This window comes from Pelophylax lessonae (assembly GCF_965119305.1).
Source record: "Pelophylax lessonae genome assembly, chromosome: 1".
Classification (NCBI taxonomy): domain Eukaryota; kingdom Metazoa; phylum Chordata; class Amphibia; order Anura; family Ranidae; genus Pelophylax; species Pelophylax lessonae.
This window is the reverse complement of record NC_138768.1, coordinates 273,164,316-273,189,441: the sequence shown is the minus strand read 5'-3', so window position 1 is coordinate 273,189,441 and position 25,126 is coordinate 273,164,316. Positions and strand designations below refer to the sequence as shown.

The 25,126-nt window shown below is 44.5% G+C and overlaps 1 protein-coding gene across 3 annotated transcripts in view; it reads left to right on the top strand.

Moving 5' to 3' along the window:
* Positions 1–18,446, top strand: part of SPECC1L (sperm antigen with calponin homology and coiled-coil domains 1 like) — a 196,064-nt gene extending 177,618 nt beyond the window's left edge. For all 3 annotated transcript variants that reach the window (XM_082244158.1, XM_082244157.1, XM_082244159.1), the window contains exons 14-16: positions 17,171–17,287; positions 17,420–17,479; positions 17,578–18,446. In XM_082244158.1, the coding sequence (XP_082100284.1) occupies positions 17,171–17,287; positions 17,420–17,479; positions 17,578–17,667 (267 nt within the window). In that variant the 3' untranslated portion in view covers positions 17,668–18,446. The remainder of the gene's footprint in view (positions 1–17,170; positions 17,288–17,419; positions 17,480–17,577) is intronic.
* Positions 18,447–25,126: the final 6,680 nt, after the last annotated feature.

The window sequence follows — 25,126 nt, the reverse complement described above, 5'->3', positions numbered from 1 at the left end:
CAATCTCTGGATCTGCGGATTTCGTTGAGCCGCCTCACCCGAAGGGGTCTTTTGTGGTGGCTCCAGTCCCCGGCGGTGTCGGGGGGCAAGTCCTTTCGTCCTTTGTCATGGACGGTGATCACCACGGATGCCAGCCTGTCGGGCTGGGGTGGTGTTCTGGGCTTTCTGTCCGCCCAGGGAACTTGGTCGGAGGAGGAATCCTCCCTTCCGATCAACATTCTGGAATTGCGAGCGATAAATCTCTGCCTTCTGCGTTGGACGGACAGGCTTCAGGGCCGTCCGGTTCGGGTGCAGACGGACAATGCCACAGCGGTGGCCTACATCAACCACCAAGGGGGCACCAGGAGTGCCCGAGCGGCTCGGGAAGTAGCCGACATTCTGTCTTGGGCCGAGACGCACGTCCCGGCGATATCTGCAGTTCACATTCCGGGGGTGGAGAACTGGCAGGCGGATTATCTGAGTCGCCAGACCCTGGACCAGGGGGAATGGTCCCTTCACCTGGATGTCTTTCAGATGTTGTGCGCGATTTGGGGTTCCCCAGATGTGGACCTGTTCGCGTCTCGTCTAAACAACAAGGTGCAAAGGTTCGTGGCAAGGACGCGCGATCCTCGGGCAGACGCCTCAGACGCGTTAGTGGCGCCCTGGCATCAGTATCGTCTGATGTATGCCTTTCCACCGATACAGCTGCTATCCAGGCTCCTTCGCAGGTTGGCCTCGGAACCGCACACGGTGATTCTGGTGGCGCCAGACTGGCCTTGCCGGTCTTGGTAAGCAGACCTCGTTAATCTGGCGGTCGACGCTCTGTGGCGTCTGCCTCTTCGAGAAGATCTCCTGTCTCAAGGACCGATATTCCATCCTGCTTTACAGTCGCTGGCTTTAACGGCCTGGCTGTTGAAAGCCAGGTCCTGAAGGATAGGGGTCTCTCCCCTGAGGTCATTCCCACTTTGATCAAGGCTAGAAAAGCCTCTTCGGGGAAGATTTACTACCGTACTTGGAAGGCGTATTTTGCCTGGTGTGAGTCCAGGGGGTATTCCCCTCGCTCATACTCGGTATCGAGAGTGTTGGCTTTCCTTCAAACGGGCGTGGACCAGCGTTTGGCGTTGGCCACGATTAAGGGTCAGATTTCTGCGCTGGCCGTTCTCTTTCAACGCCCTGTGGCGTCTAATTCTTTGGTTAGCACCTTTGTTCAAGGGGTGCGACACTTGGCCCCTCCTCGGAGGGACCCTTTACCTCCATGGGACTTGAACCTTGTTCTGTCCGTGTTGCAGCATGCTCCCTTTGAGAAGATCCGGGAGATCTCGTTGTCTCTGTTGTCCAAGAAGGTTGCCTTTTTGGTGGCGATCACTTTGGCTCGCAGGGTATCGGAGCTGGCGGCCTTGTCCTGCAGCTCTCCCTACTTGGTGATTCACCTGGATAAGGTGGTCTTACGACCTAACCCTTATTTTCTTCCGAAGAGGATCTCGGAATTTCACCTCAATGAGGACATTGTCTTACCTTCGCTTTGCGCGAAGCCTAAGCATCCAAAGGAGGTGGCTTTGCATTCCTTGGATGTTGTTCGGGCGATCAGAGTTTGTCATCGACGAAATCCTTTCGCAAGTCGGATTCTCTATTTGTCCTTCCAGAGGGTCCTCGGAAGGGCATGGCGGCGTCGGCTGCGACCATCGCCAAATGGATCAGACAGACCATTGTGCAAGCCTATGCTTTGCAGGGGAAGGTTCCTCCTTTCCCTGTGAAGGCGCACTCTACCAGGTCTCTGAGTACATCTTGGGCCTATCGTCATCAGGCTTCTGTGGCCCAGGTGTGTAAGGCGGCGACTTGGTCGTTCGTTCACACCTTCTCAAAATTTTACAAGGTGGATGTTCAGACATCGCCAGATGCTTCCTTTGGCCGTAAAGTTCTTAGTGCGGCAGTGCCTTAGGGTCCCTTGTTTGGGTCCTTGGCTGTTGGGGTGTTTTTACCCCTAGGTTACTTGTTCTTCCTGGGTTGTTGCTCCTGTTAAGCACGTTTTTCCTGTTGCCCAGTTGGTTCTCTTACTTTGGTAAGGTTCCTTTTTCTGATGTGGGTACTGCGTTGCTTTAGGCGCGGCTGCGTTTTTCCCACCCCTCATGTCTACACTGCTCTGGGACGTCCCCATTAGTGAAGATTATGAAGTGGCGGCGACTGTCGGAGGACGTAAGAGAAAACTGAATTTTTGTAAAATCTTACCGTAAAATTCCTTTCTCTGAGTCCTCCGACAGTCACCGCCCCCGCCCCTCTTTTGGGGTTTGTTTATGTACTCTACTGCTATGCTACTGAAACTGAGTTGAAAATGCAGGAAGCAGGGAGGTATTGACTGAGGGGACCACCCCCTAGGGGTGTGATATGCTAAAAGCTTTGATATTAACAAATCTTGTTGCCTAGCTACTCCTGCGGAGCAAAGGTCAATTACCCCATTAGTGAAGATTATGAAGTGGCGGCGACTGTCGGAGGACTCAGAGAAAGGAATTTTACGGTAAGATTTTACAAAAATTCTGTTTTTTTACTTTTTATTATTTTTGTTCTTGGTGAACTACAATCAACCGTTCCTGTGAGACCTACAATCAACAGCCGGACTGGGCGACGTACTGGACATTCTAGATCCTTACGGTCTTCCCAGTCTGGCCTGCGAGCGCGACCCAACTACTAGCTTTGCGCTAAGTTGGCAGCGACAAAGCCCCACTGGATGTGGACTGACCGGTGGGTGAAACACCTCGCGAGGTCGCATAGCACTGGTCACGACAGCAGTCATGACCAGAGTCGCAGCGTACCTCAAGCCGCAGCACCCACATTCCAAGATGGTGCGGTGGACTGCTGGGAGTGGCGCCCGCCTAGTGACCGTGGTATGGTGATTAGTGTCCCCCCTCGTTTCCGGCAGGATTGTTGGAGTGGTTTTGGGCCCCCCTGTGTCCTTCCTCCCCTTTGTGCTTCCCTCTCCTCCTTGCAGGGTTCCCCCTTAAATTTGGATGCCCTCATCTGTCCCCCCTCCGCCCCTGTTTGGTGGCCGGGCTGCAATTGGGTAGGGGGGCTACACGGTGCTGGGCTGGAGGAGCCGTTGGTTATGCCGCTGTCGGTCCCTGTTAGGTGCCTGTCTGTACCTGGGTGCTGTGGGGGGGGTGTCCCTTCCTGAGGTCTGTAAATGTTTTCCCTGGGGTCCAGGGTCCCGTGCAGCACCGCGTGGTACCGCCATTTTTCCGTGTTCTCTGCAATTCCCGGTTCGGCGGCCATGTTTCTGTAGTTCAGCAACCATGTCTTTGGTTTCCACATAGACTTGCATTGGTGGCCATTTTCCTGTAGTCAGAGACAGTGCTGAGGCTGTGGGGGCCTCTAGTGTCAGGTCAGTGTTTCCTCTTCCTCTTTCCAGCAATGTGACAGATCATTTTGGCTCTTCAAGCTCAGGTGGTGAGTCTTTGGGGGTACAGCAATCTTCCTTGCTGTATACAGCGCCGCAGGTGCACTGTTACTTATAGTGCCACAGCGGTGCATTTTCTTTTTTCAAATAAGCAACATTTTTTACTTTGCTGAGCAGTGCAGTTCTGCTTAACCCGTCATGGTCAACGAGCCTGGGAAGCTCTTTTCACCACCCAATCCACTCCGCAAGAAGCGCCCCCCACCTTCATCTCTATCCTGTGCTTCCTCAGATTCTGAGGTGGATTTGGCCGCCGCGGGTGAGAGTCAGCCCACTGGGTCTGTGTCCACGCAAGCTGAGTGCTCTAATAGTGAGGATGTCTTCCTCCTCTGCAGCCGTGCATGAAAAAGCGCTGGTGGAGGCCCTGATTGTATCAGTGCGGGAAAATTTAAAGTTGGAGGTGGCACCGGTGCAATTTGGCACCCACAAATCTTCCAAGGTGAATAAGGTTTTTCCCTTTCCTGCCTATTTTGATGAGATTGTCACTAGCCAGTGGGGTTCCCCGAAATGCATGATTGGAATACCGAAGCGTTTTGCTAGTAGATATCCCTTTGAGTAGTCTCTTCTGAAGAAACTGAGGGTTCCACCATCGGTGGACTCTCAGGTTGAATAAGACCACACTTTTGCCAGTGGAAGATTCCCCGTCTTTTAAGGATCCCTGTCGACAAAAGAGCGGAGGCTCTGGTCCAGGACCTTTTCACTGTGACTGGTTCAATTTTAAGACCAGTATTTGCTATCACCTTGGTATCCCAGACCCTAACGGAATGGGCTAAGATTTTGCACCAGTATCTGGAGGGGAGTCAACATCATTCTGAGCTGGCGGACCTGGTGGATCAGTCGATCCAAGGGTTACAGTATATCTTTCTTAGTGGCTATTACTTCCACACGTCGCGTGTCGGAGTTGGATGCGTTGTCCTGTTGGTCACCTTACATCGTAAATCATAGGGACAAAGTGGTGTTATGACCCTGTCAAGTGTTCCTTTCCAAGGTTGTCTCGGGGTTTCTTTGGAATGAGGATATTGTGCTGCTGTCCTTATGTCCTAAGCCTAAACATCCTAAGGAAATTGCCTTACATTCCTTAGATGTGGTAAGAGTGGTTCGGGTTTACCTGGCGGTAACTGAACCGATTAGAAAATCTGATGCTTTGTTTGTTCTTACGGATGGACCTTGTAAGAGGCAGGTCACTTCTGCTGCGACCATTTCCAAGTGGATCAGGCAGACAGTGGTGCAGGGTTACTCCATTAAGGGTCAGGTTCCTCCTTTCCCTGTTAAAGCGCATTCTATGAGGGCGCTTAGTGTCTACTGGGCCTTCCGTCATCAGGTGTCAGTGGTTCAGATGTGTAAGGCGGCTACTTAGTCATCTGTACACACATTCACAACATTTTATAAGGTGGATGTATTTGCATCTTCGGATGCGGTGTTTGGCTGCAAAGTTTTGCAGGCTGCGGTTACGAAGGCTTCCGCTTCTTGAGGGTAAAAATTGTTTTCTGGTGGTGAGCTCCAGTTGTTCCTAGTTGAGCTCCTGTTGTTACCTGGTTGGCTATGTTTAGCCTTGTTGGGAATTCTGAATTTGTTAGGTTTTTCCCACCCTTCATGTTGCACTGCTTTGGGACATCCCAATGGTCTGAAGACTTGAAGCTGTGTCTGTCAGTGAACGAAATATAAAACTGGATTTTTGTCTTGCCGTACAATCCTTTTCTCTGAGGTTCACTGACAGACACAGCACCGAAACCTCTTTTGGGGTTGAGTTATTTGTTCTTCTGACACTACTTGTTACAAACTGGGGTCCTACAACTAGAAGTGATGGTATACCTTCTGGGACTGCCCCAGGGGCGTAACCAAAAAGATTTCCGCCTAGTCCTACACCTAGAGAGCAAGAGCATAAGCATAATGGTCTGAAGACTTGAAGCTGTGTCTGTTAGTGAACCTCAGAGAAAAGGATTTTACTGTAAGACAAAAATCCAGTTTTATATTTCCGTCTGTGCTGGCTGTAGATCCACCCCAGGCTCAAGCCCAATTTATGGGCATTCCCGTTGGGGGGAGTTTCAGTAAGTACTGAAGCCATTGCGCCATCTTTGTTTTACAGCTTTTAATCTTGCAGTCCTGTGACTCCTTTGCCATCTTTCTTATAAAGAAAGGACATCTGTGTATGGATATAAATAACTGTGAAAGAATTCCTTGTAATTGTAGAAGTCCCAGGCCCAGCCACCAGCTATTCAAAGGAAGGACACTGAAATACTGTTAGCTTGTGTTGCTGTGAATGACCGTGCTGAAGAAGAGCATTGTCATTTACAAAAACACAAGCCCTTAACAATGTACGCCAGTTACTACTTTACTTCGGTTCTTTCCTCAGAAGAGCAAGTGGGTTTGTCTTGGCTTAGTTGTTTAATGGAGACTAGAGTAGTAGCTGGTGTACAGTGTGTTGCTGTGCTTGTGTTTTTGTGAATGTACTCATCAGCATGTGTTGATGCGAATGACCACATTGCAAACATTTACTACTGAAGTCTCCTCTCTGAAATCTCAGGTGGCTGGTAAGTGGATCTGGGCTTGGTCTTTTTTTAGTCCAAAGAAGGTGACAGAGGAGTCACAGGACTGCACCTGTAGATGGAGAGCTGCAGATATTTCAGTGTGCCCTGGTAGCTTTCAGAGGAGGTCAGGGTTGTGCAGACTCAGGTCAGGGTTGTCTGTCACATCGCCTCTCCTCCTGTTTTGTCAGTTAAAGCTACTTCTAAATTTTACTCTTCCATCTAGTGTGGTCAGACAGTGGTGGGGAGGAGCTGGTGCACTGTTGCCCACACTAGCTAAACAAACCAGTACACAGATTTGAATGGGACCAAGTGCTATTTATACTGGGGTCCCTTGGGGGAATCCACAAATATTTTCAACTTCTTCCAGTACTTATTAAGGGTTCGTGCACATAGAGATTTTATATGCCTAGCATACAGCATATTTCATGGCACTTTCCTGCGCTCTACAGTGCTGCAAACAGCTAGCCATTCAAGTGAATGGTTGAAGGTAGCTGTGCTCTTGTAAATGCTGATCCTTCTTTGCATCATCATTTACCAATGCATGTGCTTCCAATATATTTCCCAAACATAAAAGTTTTACATTTGTAAAATACTCCGGATGCACAAATGCGCAGGTAAAGGCCAACGCAAAGGAGTGTCAGCATTTACATGATAACAGCCGCTTACTACTATTCACTTCAATGGCATCTGGTGCTGGAAAGCATTGGGAAATCTACACTAAGCATATAAATTGTCTATAAAAAAGTAATGTGCATGAACCCCTAAATGCTAAAAGAGGCCAGCTTGATATAATTATTGTTAATTTGTTAATATGTATGGGAGCAGCCATATTTGTCTACTACATATGCACAGCACTGCTGCCTACCTATCATATTTACCCAGTTGTTGTGCTTTACTGCTTTATTTCACAGTGCAAATCCATGAGTCTGCAGACAGGTTTAAAACCATGTACTCTTCATGTATCTTATATCTCGACTCAACAGTAGCTAAAGATTAGACAATGTAATTGCACTAAGCTATTAACAGCTCCATCTAGAGGCTCTTTGTATTTAAAACAATAACAAAAATATGCAAAAGCAAACTTGTAAAATGTGAAAGTTATATGAAAAAGACTCCACTATGCATGGAAATTCTTTACCCTTAAACCTTTCACTTCCAGTCTCTGTTCTCCTTTTTTTTTTTTCCTTTTTTTTTATCTTGTTTTTCTATTTTTTACTACAGCATATGACAGTTTGTAGAATACCACCAGCCCTACAGTTCCTGAAAGCATAGAAACATAATGCTGGCCATACACTATAAGTAAAATCGTTTAAAAAACGAACACTCGGCTGTGAGAGCAAACGATAGTGCCATCATGTAATGACTGATAAATCGTTCAAATGACATAAAGGAATCCGTTTTTTGTTAGTTTTTTCACATATACCTAGTGCAAACAGTTTGGACGAAAAACGGGTTAAAGCGGTTGTAAACCCTATAAAAAAAAAAAAATAAAAATAAAAAACCTGCAAGACAAAGGCATGCGCGCAGGAGTGATTTTTCCGGCAAGCTCCCGGCAACTTAATTGAAGGTCTCCCCGGACCTTCAGAGCGCATGCGCCGCTCGCGCGAGCGGCTGCATGCACTGTAAATATCTCCTAAACCGTGCCGGTTTAGGAGATATTATTTGTACCTACAGGTAAGCCTTATTATAGGCTTACCTGTAGGTAAAAGTGTCAAAAAGCGGGATACAACCGCTTTAACCTTTTAAGTTATCGTTCGTGCGGCAGAAAATTTCTTAACTTGTCCTTCGTTTTTTTTGGCTCAAAAACATCACAACCGATTTGTGCTCATTAACTGCCCAAAAATTGAACGAACTGTCCAAATGATTGAATTTCGACCCAATTTTTCGTATAGTGTATGGCCAGCATTAGGCTACATTCACACCTGAGCGTAGCGTTTTCGCGCGTTTTTACCGCGATTTTACCGCGATTTACAGGCGTTTTTTGTGCAGCCATTTTTAGATTGAATAGAAACCAATGGAAAACACCTGTAATCTGCCCAAAAAGAAGCTCATGTACTTTTTTGAGCGTTGGGCGTTTTGCTTACAGCGTCAAAACGCTCAGATGTGAACAGGGGCCTTTGAAATGAATAGGATTTGTCTTGTTGGGCGTTTTGAGAGCTGATCCTAGAGCAGAAAAACTCCCCAAAAACGCCCCAAAACGCCTACATGTGAACTGAGCCTTAGAGTAAAAAGATGGTGCTGCTGATTTTTTACATCCCCCCCCCCCCATAGTTGTACAAATGTTTAATATTAAAAGCACAACAAACATACGAAATTCGTACACATCTAAAAGATAAATAACAAATATTTATAAATGTTAAATTCTGCTTTTTTTTTTTTTTTTTTTTCACGAAGTGGTAAAAATCGAAAGTAAATAAAACTGTAAATAAGCATTTTACTCTAAACATCTGTATGTTGGCTTCACACCAATGCCTGATGTGCAGTGCTGTGTGTGTGCTGAGTTGGTGTGCATTGCGAAAAAACAATCCAGGCATGCATCTTGTACATGACACCACACAGCAGTGCATTGTTGCAACATGCTGCTACACAGAGTTGAATTATATATATATATATATATATATATATATAATCTATCTATCTATCTATATATATATATATATATATATATATATATATATATAGTATCTCACGAAAGTAATTACACCACTCACGTTTTTGTAAATATTTTATTCTATCTTTTCATGTGACAGCATTGAAGAAATTACACTTTGCTACAATGTAAAGTAGTGAGTGTAAAGCTTGTATAACAGTGTAAATTTGCTGTCCCCTCAAAATAACTCAACACACAGCCATTAATATCTAAACCGCTGGCAACAAAAGTGAGTACACCCCTAAGTCAAAATGTCCAAATTGGGCCCAAAGTGTCAATATTTTGTGTGGCCACAATTTATTTTCCAGCACTGCCTCAACCCTCCTGAGTCCTCTTCCACTCCTCAATGATGACATCACAGAGCTGGTGAATTTTAGAGACCTTGCGCTCTTTTCCACCTTCCATTTGAGGATGCCCCACAGATGCTCAATGGGGTTTAGGTTTGGAGCCACGCTTGGCCAGTCCATCAACTTTACCCTTAGCTTCTTTAGCAAGGCAGTGGTCGTCTTGGTGTGTTTGGGGGTCGTTATCATGTTGGAATACTGCCCTGCGACCCAGTCTCCGAAGGGAGGGGATGATGCTCTGCTTTGGTATGTCACAGTACATGTTGGCATTCATGGTTCCCTCAATGAACTGTAGCTCCCCAGTGCCGACAGCACTCATGCAGCCCCAGACCATGACACTCCCACCACCATGGGGGAGGGGCAAAGTCTCTGTCGGTGAATACACACAAGCAAGGTACGCTTATACCTTGAGTGCGGCGGTGGGATGATATATTGATCCGATCACCTGGATACCTTTAGACTACACTTCTGTATAGACTGGTGTGCTCTAGCACCAGACTCATGTGAGTGTTTTTTAACCAGCTTTTTAAATAAATTGGTTCTTTTACAAATGTAAATGGATTTTTATTTTTTCCCCCACATATGACCACTACTGTGAGCTCATCTCCCTAGAGTGGGAACCTATTGTCCGGAGGGATTATCTATATTTCTCCTATTGGGAGTAAACGCTGTCTTTGACCTAGTTTAATCGCTAGCTCACACTGATTAAGGTGAGCACCCACCCCACGGGGGGGGGGGGGGTCACAAGAGTGGAGGTGACACACCAGTCAAGCCGTTTACATCTTCGGATTGTCGAATATTAATTTCTTTGATTAATCACTGGTGATTGGGACTGTTAGATGTTGGATATATTGGGGATCATTTATGTGGTCTGATCATTCATGTTATTGCACTATAATTGCCACTTTAGAAACAGCAATATTTTTTTTTAAATAGATGATTGTATATTTTATATTACTTTGCACAGCACTTTTATATTCATTTTTTAGTATTTTGCACTTACCTAAAGGGGAGTGATCAGTGTATGCAGCATTCATTTTAACATCTACATAGTAGCTCACGGGATTATAACACATTTGACAACTCCCTCCACCATGCTTGACTGTAGGCAAGACACACTTGTCTTTGTACTCCTCGCCTGGTTGTCGCTACACACGCTTGACACCATCTGAACCAAATAAGTTTATCTTGGTCTCGCCAAACCACAAGACATGGTTCCAGTAATCCATGTCCTTAGTCTGCTTGTCTTCAGCAGACTGTTTGTGGGCTTTCTTGTGCTTCATCTTTAGAAGAGGCTTCCTTCTAAGACGACAGCCATGCAGACCAATTTGATGCAGTGTGTGGCGTATGGTCTGAGCACTGACAGACTGACCCCCCCATCCCTTCAACCTCTGCAACAATGCTGGCAGTATTCATAGGTTTTTTTCCCAAAGACAACCTCTGGATATGACGCTGAGTACATGCACTCAACTGCTTTGGTCAACCATGACAAGGCCTGTTCTGAGTGGAACCTGTCCTGTTAAGCAGCTGTATGGTCTTGGCCACCGTGCTGCAGCTCAGTTTCAGGGTCTTTGCAATCTTCTTACAGCCTAGCCCTAGACCATCTTTATGTAGAGCAACAATTCTTTTTTTGCGGTTTCTCAGAGAGTTCTTTGCCATGAGGTGCCATGTTGAACTTTAGTGACCAGCACTGAGAGCGAAAAACACCAAATCTAACACACCTGCTTCCCATTCACACCCGAGACCTTGTAACACTAACAAGTCACATGACATCGGGGAGGGAAAAATGGCTAATTGGGCCCAATTTGGACATTGTCACTTGGGGGTGTACTCACTTTTGTTGCCAGCTGTTTGGACATTAATGGCTGTGTGATTAGTTATTTTGAGGGGACAGCAAATGTACACTGTTAACCAAGCTGTACACTCACTAATTTATATTGTAGCAAAGTGTCATTTCTTCAGTGTTGTCACTTGAAAAGGTATAATAATAAAATATTTACAAAAATGTGAGGGGTGTATTCACTTTTGTGAGATACTGTATGTATGCGTGTGTGTGTATATGTATATATATATACATATACACACACACATGCTGAACAAATTTATAAACGCAACACTTTTTCATTTTTGCTCCCATTTTTCATGAGCTGAACTCAAAGATCTAAGACTTTTTCTATGTACACAATAGACCTACTCTATCGTTCATTGATAGACACAGCTCCATATCTTCTTGACCTTGGGTTATGCTGCCCCTATTGGGCAGTCCCAGCAGGCATACACCCACTCACTCTGCTATAGCCCTCAGTTTGTTTCTGCCTAGTTTAGGAGCAGGACCTAGTTCCCGGCTGGGACTTCGGTCTTAGCTTGTCTTTATGTTAAAGGGAACCTTTCTTAAATATTACATTTTTTAGTTACTTATGTTCCTGAGAGAACTACAATCAACAGCCAGCCTGGCTTTCGGACTAGAGATGCTGGATCCTTAAGGTCTCCCTACCCGGCCAGGGAGCGTGTGCAGGTTATAGCTTTGTGCTAGGCCTGACCATGACAGAGCCCCAATAGACTGGGGCTGGCCCACGAGTGAAACACCTCGCCGGGACGCACATGACCTTGTTTGGCCAGAGTCACAGCGTACCCCTTGGCCATCAGCACTGCCACCTCAAGTGGAGAGCATGTCTGTCCAGAGTGGCGCCCACCCAATGTCGTTGGTATGGTGAGTAGTGTCCTCCCCATAGCTCTTGCGGTCTCAGGGTGAACGTGGTCTCCTCCTTGGGATGGTCGGACCCCCGGGTTTCCTTTCATTCCCCCAGCCCCCCTAACAGTCACGGTGGTCTTTTGGCCCCAACCTACCCCCATGCCCCCCCCCCTCCCTCCCGGGGGTTAGGTAGGACCTGGATTTGCCACTTGCTCCAGTAAGGGGGGGGGGTGGATGTGGTTTTTGCTGACCGGGCTTTCCGGATCCCACACGGGGGTCTTTGAGCAAGTTCCCGGCCCCCTGGAGATTAGTGACTGGGGAAGGGATGTCTTTTGGGCTCCCTTCGGCGGTTATAGGCTTGAGGGGGAGCGGATGTTTCTTCATCCGCGGGACTGTGCCTCACTTGTCTGGTTCCGGCCGAAAATTGAGTCCGCTGCTTGTGGCCTACTCGCGGCTGTCCGAGTCCCATGTCAAGCTGTCCGAAGTGCCTGACTGAGTTGACTGGCGGATGCCGACGGATCACCTCACACGGCCAGAGCTGGCTGTCGGGGCGACTGACCAGGCTGTCCGAGCTCCTAACAGAGCTTTCCTAACTGCTGATAGAGCTGATGGCGGACTTGCGACCTGATCAGGCCCCAAATTTAGGCCGTGGCTTTGGAGCCTACTCGAGGCTGGCTGACTGAGCTGCTGACCAGGCAGTTTAAGCTGCTGACCGGGGTGATAGAGCAGCAGATGGGCATCCGCCCTCAACCTCCTCAGAGGGGTGGAAATATGGACTGCCTGGCGACCCCCTTGAACAGAGGGGCGCTGTGGGGACATTGTTGTGTGGGGGTACTCTGCCTTCGTGTCTGCATCATTGTTGGCCCCCCTATTCCCCTTTATAGGGGCTACGTCCTCTTATGTCATTTATGGTCTTTAGCTGGCGTCTCTTTGCAGGACTGCGGTCGGTGACCTCCCCTGCTTGTTATGCTCTCAGGGAGAGCTTGGCATATAGCTACTCTATTGGGTCTGCGTCCACGCACTTCGGGTGCTCTGCAGTGAGGATGATTCCTTTTTTACTGCACATGCGCATGTGGATGCACTGAATGTATCGGTGCAGAAAATTTTATCATAATAGGCGCCGGTCCCCTTGGGGCCCGCAGATCACCTAAAGGCACCAAAGGTACTCACTTTTCCCGCCTACTGTGACAAAATTGTCGTGCGTCAGTGGCATTGTTCTACACATGGTGTGGCTAAAAAGCTGGTCTGTGTATCAGGCTTCTAAAAAGGCTCTACAGATCTCCCCTTTATGGGGGACCGCCTATTTGGGTCTTTGTTGGAAGCCGCTAAGGGCAAGTCACTGCGTAATAGATGGGGCCATTATTTTTCAGTACACAGGCGGCCCCTTCGTGCCTTTGGCAGGCAGGAGCAAGGGCTGATTGTGACGGTTCCCTCTCGGGAAAGCTTTCAGGGATTCTATTCAAACCTGTTTACTTGCCCAGGAAAAAAAGTACATCCAATTCTGGACCTCAAGGTTCTGAACCGCTTTGTGCGGGTACAGAAGTTTTGAATGGAATATATTAGAACGGTAGTGGCATCTCTACATCGAGGAGACTTTTTGGCCTCTATAGATATCAAGGATGCATATCTACACATCCCTATCTACGCTGGACACCAGCGTATTCTTCGCTTCGCTGTAGGAGAGGAGCATTCGTCATTTGTAGCGTTACCCTTTGGTCTCGCCTCCAAAGCCAGGGTCTTTACCAAGGTGCTCCCGTCTGGTGTTGGCATTACTGCGCCAACGGGGGATTTCGGTACTGGGATACCTGGACGATCTCCTATTGAGGGCGGACTCTCATTCAGCCCTGTTGGGCCACTTGACGATCACTGTACGGACTCTGCAAGAGTTCGGTTGGAACATCAATTTCAAAATATCTGCTCTGATACCTTCATTAACCTCCCTGGCGGTATGATTATGTCAGGAATTGCATACCAAAAGCGGTACAATTGTTTTCATGGAAATTTGGCGTTCTGTATTATAGGCCTACAATTCTTAGTAATTACTGACTTAAACCTGACCAAAACAAGAGTCTAGTAGACATCCCAGATGTGATAAATTTGAAACACAAAACACGTGAATTATAATCGAATCAATAATATTATTTTATTATTTAATATATAATATATATAATAAAATTATATTATTGATTAGATTATAATTCATGCATTATATATTATAGATATATGTGTGTGTGTATATATATATATATATATATATATATATATAAAATATATAACGCATGAATTATAATTGAATCAATAATATAATTTTATATATATATATATATATATGTGTGTGTGCATATATATATATATATATACCGGTGTGTGTGTGTGTGTATATATATATATATATATATATATATATATATATATATATATATATATGCGCATATATATATATATATATATATATATATATATATATATATATATATATACATATATATATATATATATATATATATGCATATATATATAATACAAAATGTGTTTTGTGCAACGTTTTTTTTTTAATTTCCCTCCCTAGTTCCGCTCCCATGCAGCATTGCTGCTGCAGGGAACGGAACTAGGAAGTCATCACACCGACGGAGGACGGAGGAGCGGCGGGACTCTCGGCTGGCGATCTCAGCAATGAGAGATCATCGCTGGATCGCCAGGATAAGGTAAGAGAATACCGCTGCGCTCTCTGCAATCCACCCCGAGCGTGACTCGGGGTTACCGCTCCTGATATGAAAAACCAACCCCGAGTCACGCTCGGGATTACCGCCTAGGAGGTTAAGACTGGGATTATCTGGGCCTGAATCTGGATTCCGCTTTGGCAAGGGTCTTTCTTCCTCTGGACAAGCTGCACAAGTTGCAGGCGGCGATCCGTTTGCTAACAATCTGTCCTCTCTGCGGACTTGCATGCGGGCCTTGGGTCTGATGGTGTCAACCTTCAAGGCAGTTCCATTTGCTCATATTTTGGAGCTCACAGTGATAAAGCTTTGCCTGAGCCACTGGACAAATCGTCTGCAAGATTGTCAGGTCCGGATTCAATCGGACAATTCCACGGCCGTGGCTTACATCAATCATCAAGCGGGCACCAAGAGTGTCTTGGCGGCCCCGGGAGGTGGCCGAGATCCTGGATTGGGCAGAAAAGTTTGTTTCAGCCCTCTCTTCTGTGCACATCCCAGGTGTGGAGAACTGGCAGGCGGATTACCTGAGTAGGGAGTAATCCAGGTGTTGGATCAGGGGAGTGGTCCATATATACATAGGTGTTTCATCTCCTGTGTGTTAGGTGGGGGACACTCGACGTTGACCTGTTTGCTTCTCGACTCAACAAGAAGGTTCAGAGGTTCATAGCCAGGTCTCGGGATCCTCTGGTCTACGCCACAGACGCTCTGGTGGCTCCTTGGAGTCAGTATCGGCTGATTTATGCATTCCCTCTGCTAAAACTTCTGCCGAGGCTTCTTCGCAGGATAGAAGTGGAAGGGGTTCCGGTCATTCTGGTGGCCCCAGACTGGCCTCGCCGGTGTTGGTACACAGACCTGATAAGGTTCTTCGACGATGCTCCCTGGTGACTTCCTCTCAGGGCAGATCTGCTGTCTCAAGGACCGATCTTGCATCCTGCTTTACGGCCGCAGGCTTTAAAAGCGTGGCTGTTGAAAGCCAGGTATTCAAGGATAGAGGTCTTTGTGATTCAGTGATTCCTACACAACTGAAGGCCAGGAAGTCTTCTTTCAGGAAGATCTATCATCGTACGTGGAAATCGTACATTTCATGGTGTGAATCATTTGAAGGTGCACCCTCGCTTGTTCTTGGTGGCTAGGGTTTTGACTTTTCTTCAAAATGGTGTTGAACAGCAGTTGACTTTGGGTATTATCAAAGGCCAAGTGCAGGCTCTGGCTGTGTTTTTCCAAAACGCCCTTTAGCTACCCATGCCCTGATTCACACTTTTATTCAGGGGGTTCAACATATGGCTCCCCCAAAGCGATCCCCGCTACCTCCGTGGGATCTGAAATTGGTATTCTCTGTTCTTCAAAAACCTCCCTTCAAGAACATTAGGGCGATTCCTCTGCTTGCCTTGTCTCAGAAGTTTTCTTTATTGGTGGCTATTACTTCTGCCCTCAGAGTATCTGAATTGGCGGTGTTGTCCTGCTCACCTTATCTGGTGGTCCACAGAGATAAAGTGGTACTCCGACCTAATCAGTCGTTTCTTCCTAAGGTGGTTTCTGATTTTCATTTTAATGAAGACATTGTGCTGCCTTCACTTTGTCCTAAGCCCAAGCATTCCAAAGGAAATGGCATTGCATTCTTTGGATGTGATGCGGGCAATTAGAGTTCATCTGGCAGCTACTGAGTCGTTCAGAAAATAAGATGCTCTATTTGTCCTTACTGAAGGGTCTCGTAAAGGATTGGCTGCGTCTGCTGCCACCATATCCAGGTGGATCAGACAAATGGTAGTTCAGGCTTATTCACTGAAGGGTCAGGTTCCTCCTTTCCCTTTGAAGGCGCATCCTACTAGGGCGCTGAGTGCTTCCTGGGCTTTTCGCCATCAGGCGTCAGTGCTGCAAGTTTGCAAGGCAGCAACTTGGTCGTCAGTGCACACGTTCGCAAAGTTCTACAAAGTAGATGTGTTGGCATCTTTGGATGCCTCTTTTGGCTGCAAGGTTTTGCAGGCTGCTGTCTAAAAGAGAATTTTTTTCTCTTTGAAGGTGTATGTTTTTTTCTCGGTAAGCTCCAGTTGTTCCTGGTTGATCTCCATGTTACCTGGTTGGCTAAGTTTAGCCTTGGGCAATTATGTTCTTTTTTGCCTTGTTTTTCCCACCCCTCATGCAAATATTGCTTTGGGACGTCCCAGTGGTCAAGAAGATATGGAGCTGCATCTGTCAATGAAAGATAGAGAAAACTGAATTTTTGACTTACCGTAAAATCCTTTTCTCTATAGTTCATTGACAGACGCAGCACCCGCCCCTCTAATGGGATGTTTTTTTTTCTTCTAAACACTGTTTGCAACAAAACTGAGGGCTATAGCAGAGTGTGTGGGTGCTGTTGCAGGACTACACATCCCATGAGGCATTGTAAAACTCTGGCATTCACAGACATGGCTAGGCATGATGGGAATTGTAGTTCCTGAACGACTGGAGGGCCATAGTTTGAAGACCCCTGAGATAGACTTTATTGTGTTCCGGGTATGAGACAGGAAGGTCTTGGCTTGAACCTGGAACACAGTGCAGTATGCTGTATGTAGCCTCAGCTTCATAAGTTTATACAGCATATCCAGCGACCTCACGTTAGCGAGGGACATAGTTTGGACCAGCTTGGCCCAAACGAACGAATGTAAAGTGTATGAGATGCTAGAGTTTAACTTGCAGGCTAAAAAAAAAAGCACATTTGTTTACCTATTATTTATTTTTTATTTTTTTTAAAGGTGAACTTATCCTTTAAGAGTGTTTCTGTCTTCTTTTACATATTACCTGAGTGTCCTTAAACTGTTTTCCGTTCTTTTAGAATATCGACATCACAAACTTCAGTAGCAGCTGGAACGATGGTCTGGCCTTCTGCGCTTTACTGCACACATATCTTCCTGCCCACATTCCATACCAGGAGCTGAGCAATCAGGACAAGGTAACACGGAACTGTTTGCTTGTTATTATATTTTTATTAATACAAAGCAATACACATGCCTTTGATTGCTCTGCACTCATAAAATTAAAATAAGATTTGTTCATTTTGTTTTTTTTTTTTACTTTTTTACAGAGGAGAAATTTTACATTGGCCTTTCAAGCAGCTGAAAGTGTAGGCATCAAGTCTACCCTGGTAAGCTTAGGAACAGCTTCACTGTACAATTTATAGATTTTTAAACTATACTTGTTTTCGTGCAGAATCATAAATTTTCTGTTATTTGTCAATTGCAGGACATTAATGAGATGGTACGAACAGAGCGACCTGATTGGCAGTGTCTCATGACATATGTTACATCAATTTACAAATACTTTGAAACCTGAACATCTGTCAGGCCTGGTGTGCCATAGCCACCTCCATCTGGAAAATTGGAATACACTTCCTTGTGTGAGGAATATACTTCCTTGTGTGATGAATCGAACAGCCCTGTATTATGAAGAACTTTGTGGGGTTTTCACTGCCCAGCGTCTTCTACCGATACACCAGTCTGTACTAGGATATACAACTTTATACATGAGCTAAGGGTCATCCCCATCCTTACCAGTGCTCTTTGCACGGCACAGGCATTGTACAGATAATTTCAGCTTTACAGCAACTCAGGCTGCAGCTTGTGCCAAGGCAGTAGAAGTGACGTGGGCAAACCATTTTTTTGGTCATGTTTTCCTAGTGCCTTAGCTATGTGTGCACCTTACAGCTGCTCCGACCACTCGTCACAAATTGATATCCACCAAAGCACATGGTGTGCCAACATCCTAGCTGCTGCCTTCTGGATCCTGATTGTCTTTTTCTTTGTGCCTGTAACACTAAGTGTTAATACATGTGAATGTTGAGCTACATCTGTCTGTCGGTGTGTCTTTCAGTCCTTTGCCTTCATAGCAGAAACCGACAGATGTCATATTGCTGCATGTGAATTTGCAGAGTAATCATAGCCAAGGTTATTCCCAAGTTTAGTATTTTATAGAACTTCAAGAGACTTCGTTGACAAACTTTCACAAGATGTCTGTCGGGTTTGTGTGGCAGTACTTGTTTTTAAAGATGTGCCTAATTCTGTTTAAAATGCACACACTCTACCAGAACAAGAATGCTGTGTTGACTTTCTGAGCATAATTGACAATTTTTAGTAATTGTAAAAATTCAGACTATGTAAGCATAGTCATTTTGTGCTCAGCTTGGGTTACGCTGGCCTATCGATTCTGCTTTTTATGGCAGTTTTCTAAAATTGCTTCCAAATTTGATTTCATACAATGAAAACAAAAATTCTGTTTTAATTAGCAGTTTAGTGAGCGGACAGGCCAAGATGATAGGGATTCTGCATTTTTATAGGAAACATTTGTACACTGCACTGGATTTATCTGTTTTCAAAGGGTCAGTGCAGAATTCACAACCAGACAGTCGCCCAGAGAGTTCATAAGTGTCTAATTTGAAAAAGGGACCAACATTGGAGAATTGGCTTAGAATTGGTATCTGATTCTTTGGTCAAGAGGTTAAAATCCATTTACAAACTCACCAGTCTCGTGTCAAAAGATTATACCACATATGTATCACATTGCCTGCCTCTCCTCACTGTGGTTACATACTTGCAGCTATGAATGTTATTCTTTGATTCTTGGCACTGAGGGTTAAATCGTATTCCCAGACTTCTTATTGCCAGACTCAGAGGTATGATATTAGGTCAAGTATATAGGGCATTCATTGTTAAATACCATTTACAGTGACTTACAACACTATAGACAGTTTATTTTATATTGTAAATTTTTTTTCCAAGCTAATTTATTGTTTTGCTATATTTCTTAATGTCTTTGAACAACTGTAGGTTAACAGTTTGCCAAAAAAAGGTTTTTTGTTTTTTTTTTTGTTTTTATTTTTTACATGACTTTCAGAATGAGCATTAAGATCTGTTCATGTGTTTTAATAAAATTGTTCTGCTGTTATTGGATATAAAATCGGAACTCCAGGATGGATTTTTGCCAATTATTGGTGTGTAAACCGAAATTACTTCTGATTACGTGAATGGTTCACAGAATACAGGGAGTTCTATGAATGGCCAAGGGGAGGGGGGTGGATTAGACAACACTAGAGCTTCTGTGTGTGAGAGACACGTTTTTATTATCTGCAGGGGCCAGTGCTACAGTGATAGCTGTACTATCCAGCATAAAAAAGGGTGTGTATTTCTAAGGACAGGGAAGGCACACACCTCATCAGTGGTACATTTTTACAAACCAATAACTGAGAACAAAAATCCCTCTGCCTGGAGTTGCATTCAATGGTGTACCTGTCACCCATGCACAGTGGAGGTGTCTAAACCAGCCTAAACTTGTAAGCTGTTCTGTGGGCTGGACCAGTGTGCCACAATAATGCCGCTAGTTACCAGTAAATAGATGTCTATTATCACTGCTTGCATGATGGCCTAATGATTGTGATAAAACAAATGTATTTCTTCACCCAATATCTTTGCAATTATTGGGTGCACACATTTGAAAATTAAATCATCTTGCAACAGTGCTGCATTGTACAGATTGCAGGGTACTACATTTGGAATCCTTGGCACAAGTGGTGCTGTCTCTGGTAGTTCACAGGCACCTGGGACTGGTAGGCTTACTGTTAATTTTTAGTCTAATTGCTCTTCAAAGAAGGCATGTGATTAATTGACAATAACAAAACTGTTTCCTTCTTCCTTTTTTGATAAGCTGGTTTAGAATTAATATTAAGTGCAGGCCTTCCTAGCAAGCGAACATGGCATGTGGCCTCTTAGATCTGACAGGTTGCCCACTACTGGCTTATGTGCTCAGTAATACTGACCAACCTCACAAAACGACTGCCACCTCTTTGCATAGGGGGTCAGGTACACTTTAAATGTTAAGTATTTTAATAAACTGCCTTCAAACTGGCAGACCTTTCTAGCGGCCAGACTTTGCATTGATAATTCTAAAGCTTTAACCACATCCTGTGAGTGGATTCCCAACCAAGTACAAAACAGTTACAGAATGTACATACAGTTCTTTGCAGGCCTCACTGCTAGCAAGGTGTGAATGGCAGTTTTAATATTTTATTAATAATATTGTTATATAAATATATATATATAAATAATACAATATGTTATACCTAAACATGCATTGGCTTTGCGATGCAAAAGGGCATTTCTGAAATAAAAGTAAGCTTTGACTTATTTTTTTTATTTTTTGTGCTGGTTTCTTGGTTAAAGTAAATGACTGATTTGTAAAGCAGTATAAAGGTAAACTAAAGCTACAATCAAGGTACATACACAATTATTCCACTCTTTAGGCTACATTCACACCTGAGCGTAGCGTTTTCGAGCGTTTTTTTCCGCGATTTTTACCGCAATTTTTACCGCGATTTACAGGCGTTTTTACAGGCGTTTTTTGTGCAGGCGTTTTTAGATTGAGTAGAAACCAATGGAAAACGCCTGTAATCTGCCCAAAAAGAAGCTCATGTACTTTTTTGAGCGTTGGGCGTTTTGCTTACAGCGTCAAAACGCTCAGATGTGAACAGGGGCCATTGAAATGAATAGGATTTGTCTTGTTGGGCGTTTTGAGAGCTGATCCTAGAGCAGAAAAACGCCCCAAAACGCCTACATGTGAACGGAGCCTTAAAGCTCTTACAAGTAAATATCTGTCATGCAGTTGTAAATTGTTGTAAACATTTGTTTATTGTTGCACAAGCTTAAAGCTGAACTCCAGCTGAATACACAGATTAAATACAACCCCAATTCCCAAAAAGTTGGGATGCTGTGTGAAATGTACAAAAAAACAAAATACAATGATTTGAAAATCTTATCCATCTATATTTGATTCAAGTTGAAAATAGTTTAAACATTTGATATGCTTTCTAAGAAAATATATAATTTAAGAATAAAATAAGGTAAGTTTGAAACTGATGACAGCAACACGTCTCAAAAATGTTGGGAGAGGGCAACAAAAAGCTGGCAAAGTAAGTGGTACTAACAAGGCAAGAATGGGACAACATTCCTCCAGCAACTGGTCTCCTCAGTTCCCAGAGGTTTATAGAGTATTAGAAGATGGGATGGTACACCGTGTCCCAACTTTCTTGAAATGTGTTGATGCTGTCAATATCAAAATTGATATGTTTTCTATTTTCTATCGTGAATAAAATATGAGTTTAAGAGATTTGCAAATCATTGCATTCTATTTTTATTTTTTATTTATTTTACACAGCATCCCAACTTTTTTGGAATTGGAGTTGTATGTATAATGGATTTGTATTACCTGCAAAGGATTTGTATTTCTGTTCATCCAGACATCCAAAGTTCACACAGCTCTGGCACACATTACAGCCCTTTCTGGCAAAAGACCCGATCCTTCTTTACTGCAGTTAAGTAAGGTCTTGTGCAGCCTGTGACTGGACAGTGAAAGAAGCAGCAGCAAACTGATGAGTTCCGCTTTCTCTGTTTCGTTCTTCAGTTAGCATGCTCCTTGTTAGCACAACTGACTGGATTCTTGTCCTGCTTTTCCCTCTCTCTGTCTGAGCTCTGCTGTAAAAGGGCTACAAGAGCCTGATAGCAAGTCATATTCAGGTACTTATACTGTTAAAAAAAAATATATATATATATACACACTGATCTGAAAAATTAAAGGAACACTTTTTAATCAGAGTATAGCATGAAGTCAATTAAACTCCTGGGATATTAATCTGGTCAGTTAAGTAGCAGAGCGGGTTGATAATCTTTTTCAGCTGCTTTAGTGTTAATAAAATCAGGAATGGTTTTACAGGTGAAGGCAACTGACATTTTTTTCCCTACTCATCTTTTCTGACTGCTTTTCACTAGCATTTGGCTAGGGTTAGATTCACTACTGGTAGTATGGGGCGATACCTGGACCCTATAGAGGTTGCACAGGCAGTCCAACTCCTCCAGGATGGCACATCAATACGTGCCATTGCCAGAAGGTTGGCTGTGTCTCCCAGCACAGTCTCAAGAGCATGGAGGAGATTCCAGGAGACAGGCAGTTACTCTAGGAAAGCTGGACAGGGCCCTAGAAGGTCCTTAACCCATCAACAGGACCCGTATCTGCTCCTTTGGCAAGGAGGAATAGGATGAGCACTGCCAGAGCCCAACAAAATGACCTCCAGCAGGCCACTGGCATGAATTTCTCTGACCAAACATTCAGAAACAGACTTTATGAGGGTGGCCTTAGGGCCCAACGTCCTCTAGTGGGCCCTGTGCTCACTTCCTGGCACCGTAAAGCTCGACTGGCATTTGCCATTAAACACCAGAATTGGCAGGACCGCCACTGGCGCCCTGTGCTTTTCACAGATAAGAGCAGGTTCACCCTGAGCACATGTGAAAGGGTCTGGAGAAGCCGTGGAGAATGTTATGCTGCCTGTAACATCATTCAGCATGAGCGGTTTGGTGGTGGGTCAGTGATGATCTGGGGAGGCATATTCATGGAGGGACGCACAGACCTCTACAGGCTAGACAATGACACCCTGACTGCCATTAGGTATTAGGATGAAATCCTTGGACCTGTTGTCAGACCCTACGCTGGTGCAGTGGGGCCCTGGGTTCCTCCTGGTGCACGACAATGCCCGGCCTCGTGTGGTGAGAGTATGCAGCCAGTTCCTGGAGGATGAAGGAATTGATGGCATTGAATGGCCTCCACGCTCGCCTGACCTAAATCCAATAGAACACCTCTGGGACATTATGTTTTGGTCCATCCGACTCCGCCAGGTTGCACCTCAGTCTGTTCAGTAGCTCAGTGATGCCCTGGTCCAGATCTGGGAGGAAATACCCCAGGACACCATCCGTCGTCTCCTTAGGAGCATGCCCCAACATTATCAGGCATGCATACAAGCACTTTGGGGGGGCATACAAACTACAGAGTACCATTTTGACTTGCTGCAATGACATTTCAGCAAAATGAAGTAGCCTGCTGCATCATTTTTTCACTTTGATTTTCACGGTGTCATTGAATTCAGCCCCCTGTAGGTTGTTAATTTTCATTTCCATTAATCAATGTGGCATTCTTTAGTTCCTAACACATTACCCAGTCCATATCAGTATACAGTGCCTTGCAAAAGTATACACCCCCTTGGCATTTTTCGTGTTTTGTTACCTCACAACCTGAAACTAACATGGATTGTTTGAGGATTTGCATCATTTAATTTACAGACCATGCCCAAAACTTTTGAAGGTTTTTTTATTGTGAAGCAAACCACAAATAGGACAAAATAACAGAAAAAGTCAATGTGCATAACTATTCACCCTCCAAAGTAAATACTTTGTAGAGACACCTTTTGCGGCAATCACAGCTCCAAGTCGCTTTGGATAAGTCTCTATGAGCTTGCCACATCTTACCACTGGGATTTTTGCCCATTCCTCCTTGCAAAACTGCTCCAGCTCCTTCAAGTTGGATGGTTTGTGCTTATGAACAGCATTTTTTAAGTCTGACCACAGATTTTCTGTTGGATTGAGGTCTGGGCTTTGACTAGGCCATTCCAACACATTTACATGTTTCCCCTTAAACCACTCAAGTGTTGCTTTAGCACTGCAGTGTGTTTGGGGTCATTGTCCTGCTTAGAAGGTGAACTTCCATCCTACCCTCAAATCATGCACAGAGTGGTACAGGTTTTGCTCAAGAATATACCTGTATTTAGCACCATTCATTTTTCCCTCAACTCTGACCAGTTTCCCAGTCCGGCTGCTGAAATACATCCCCACAGCATGATGCTGCCACCACCATGTTTCACTGTGGGGATGGTGTTCTTTGGGTAATGGGTTGGGTTTGCCACAGACATAGCGTTTTCTTTGATGGCCCAAAAGTTCAATTTTAGTCTCATCAGACCAGAGCACCTTCCTCCTCCATACATTTTGGGAGTCTCCCACATACCTTTTCACAAACTCAAAAGCGTGCCATTTTGTTTTTTGCTGAAAGTAATGGCTTTCTTCTGGCCACTCTGCCTTAAAACCCAACTCTATGGAGCCTACGGCTTATTGTTGCCCTATGTACAAATACTCCAGTCTCTGCTGTGGAACTCTGCAGCTCCTCCAGGGTTACCTTAGGTCTCTGTGCTGCCTCTCTGATTAATGCCCTCATTGCCTGGTCCGTGAGTTTTGGTGGGCGGCCGTCTCTTGGCAGGTTTGCTGTTGTTCCATGTTCTTTCCATTTGGTTATGATAGATTTGATGGTGCTCCTGGGGATCATCAAAGATTTGGATATTTTTTTTTTTTTTGTTATAACCTAACTCTGACTTGTACTTCTCAACAACATTGTCCCTTACTTGTTTGGAGAGTTCCTTGGTCTTCATGGCAGTGTTTGGTTAGTGGCCCCTTTTGCTTAGGTGTTGCAAAAAAGGTGTGTATATGTAATGACAGATCATGTGACACTTAGATTGCACACAGATGGACATCATTTCACTAATTATGTGACTTCTGAAGGTAATTGGTTGCACCAGAGCTTTTTATGGGCTTCATAACAAAGGGGGTGAATACATGCCAATTTTCTGTTTTCTATTTCTAAAAAATAGTTTTATGTATATATTTTTTTTCATTTCACTTCACCAACTTAGACTATTGAGTTCTGATCCATCACATACAATTCAGATTAACAAAATATTGAACTTAAGGCTGTAATGTAACAAAATAGGTAAAAAGTCAAGGGGGGGTGAATACTTTTTAAAAAGCACTGTAGATATCCAGCTTGATATTTTTCCCCATTAAGATCTGATGTGTTTTCAAAATGTTCCTTGAATTTCTTTGAGCAGTGTATGTATGTGTATATATGTGTGTGTATATTAGGGATCGACCGA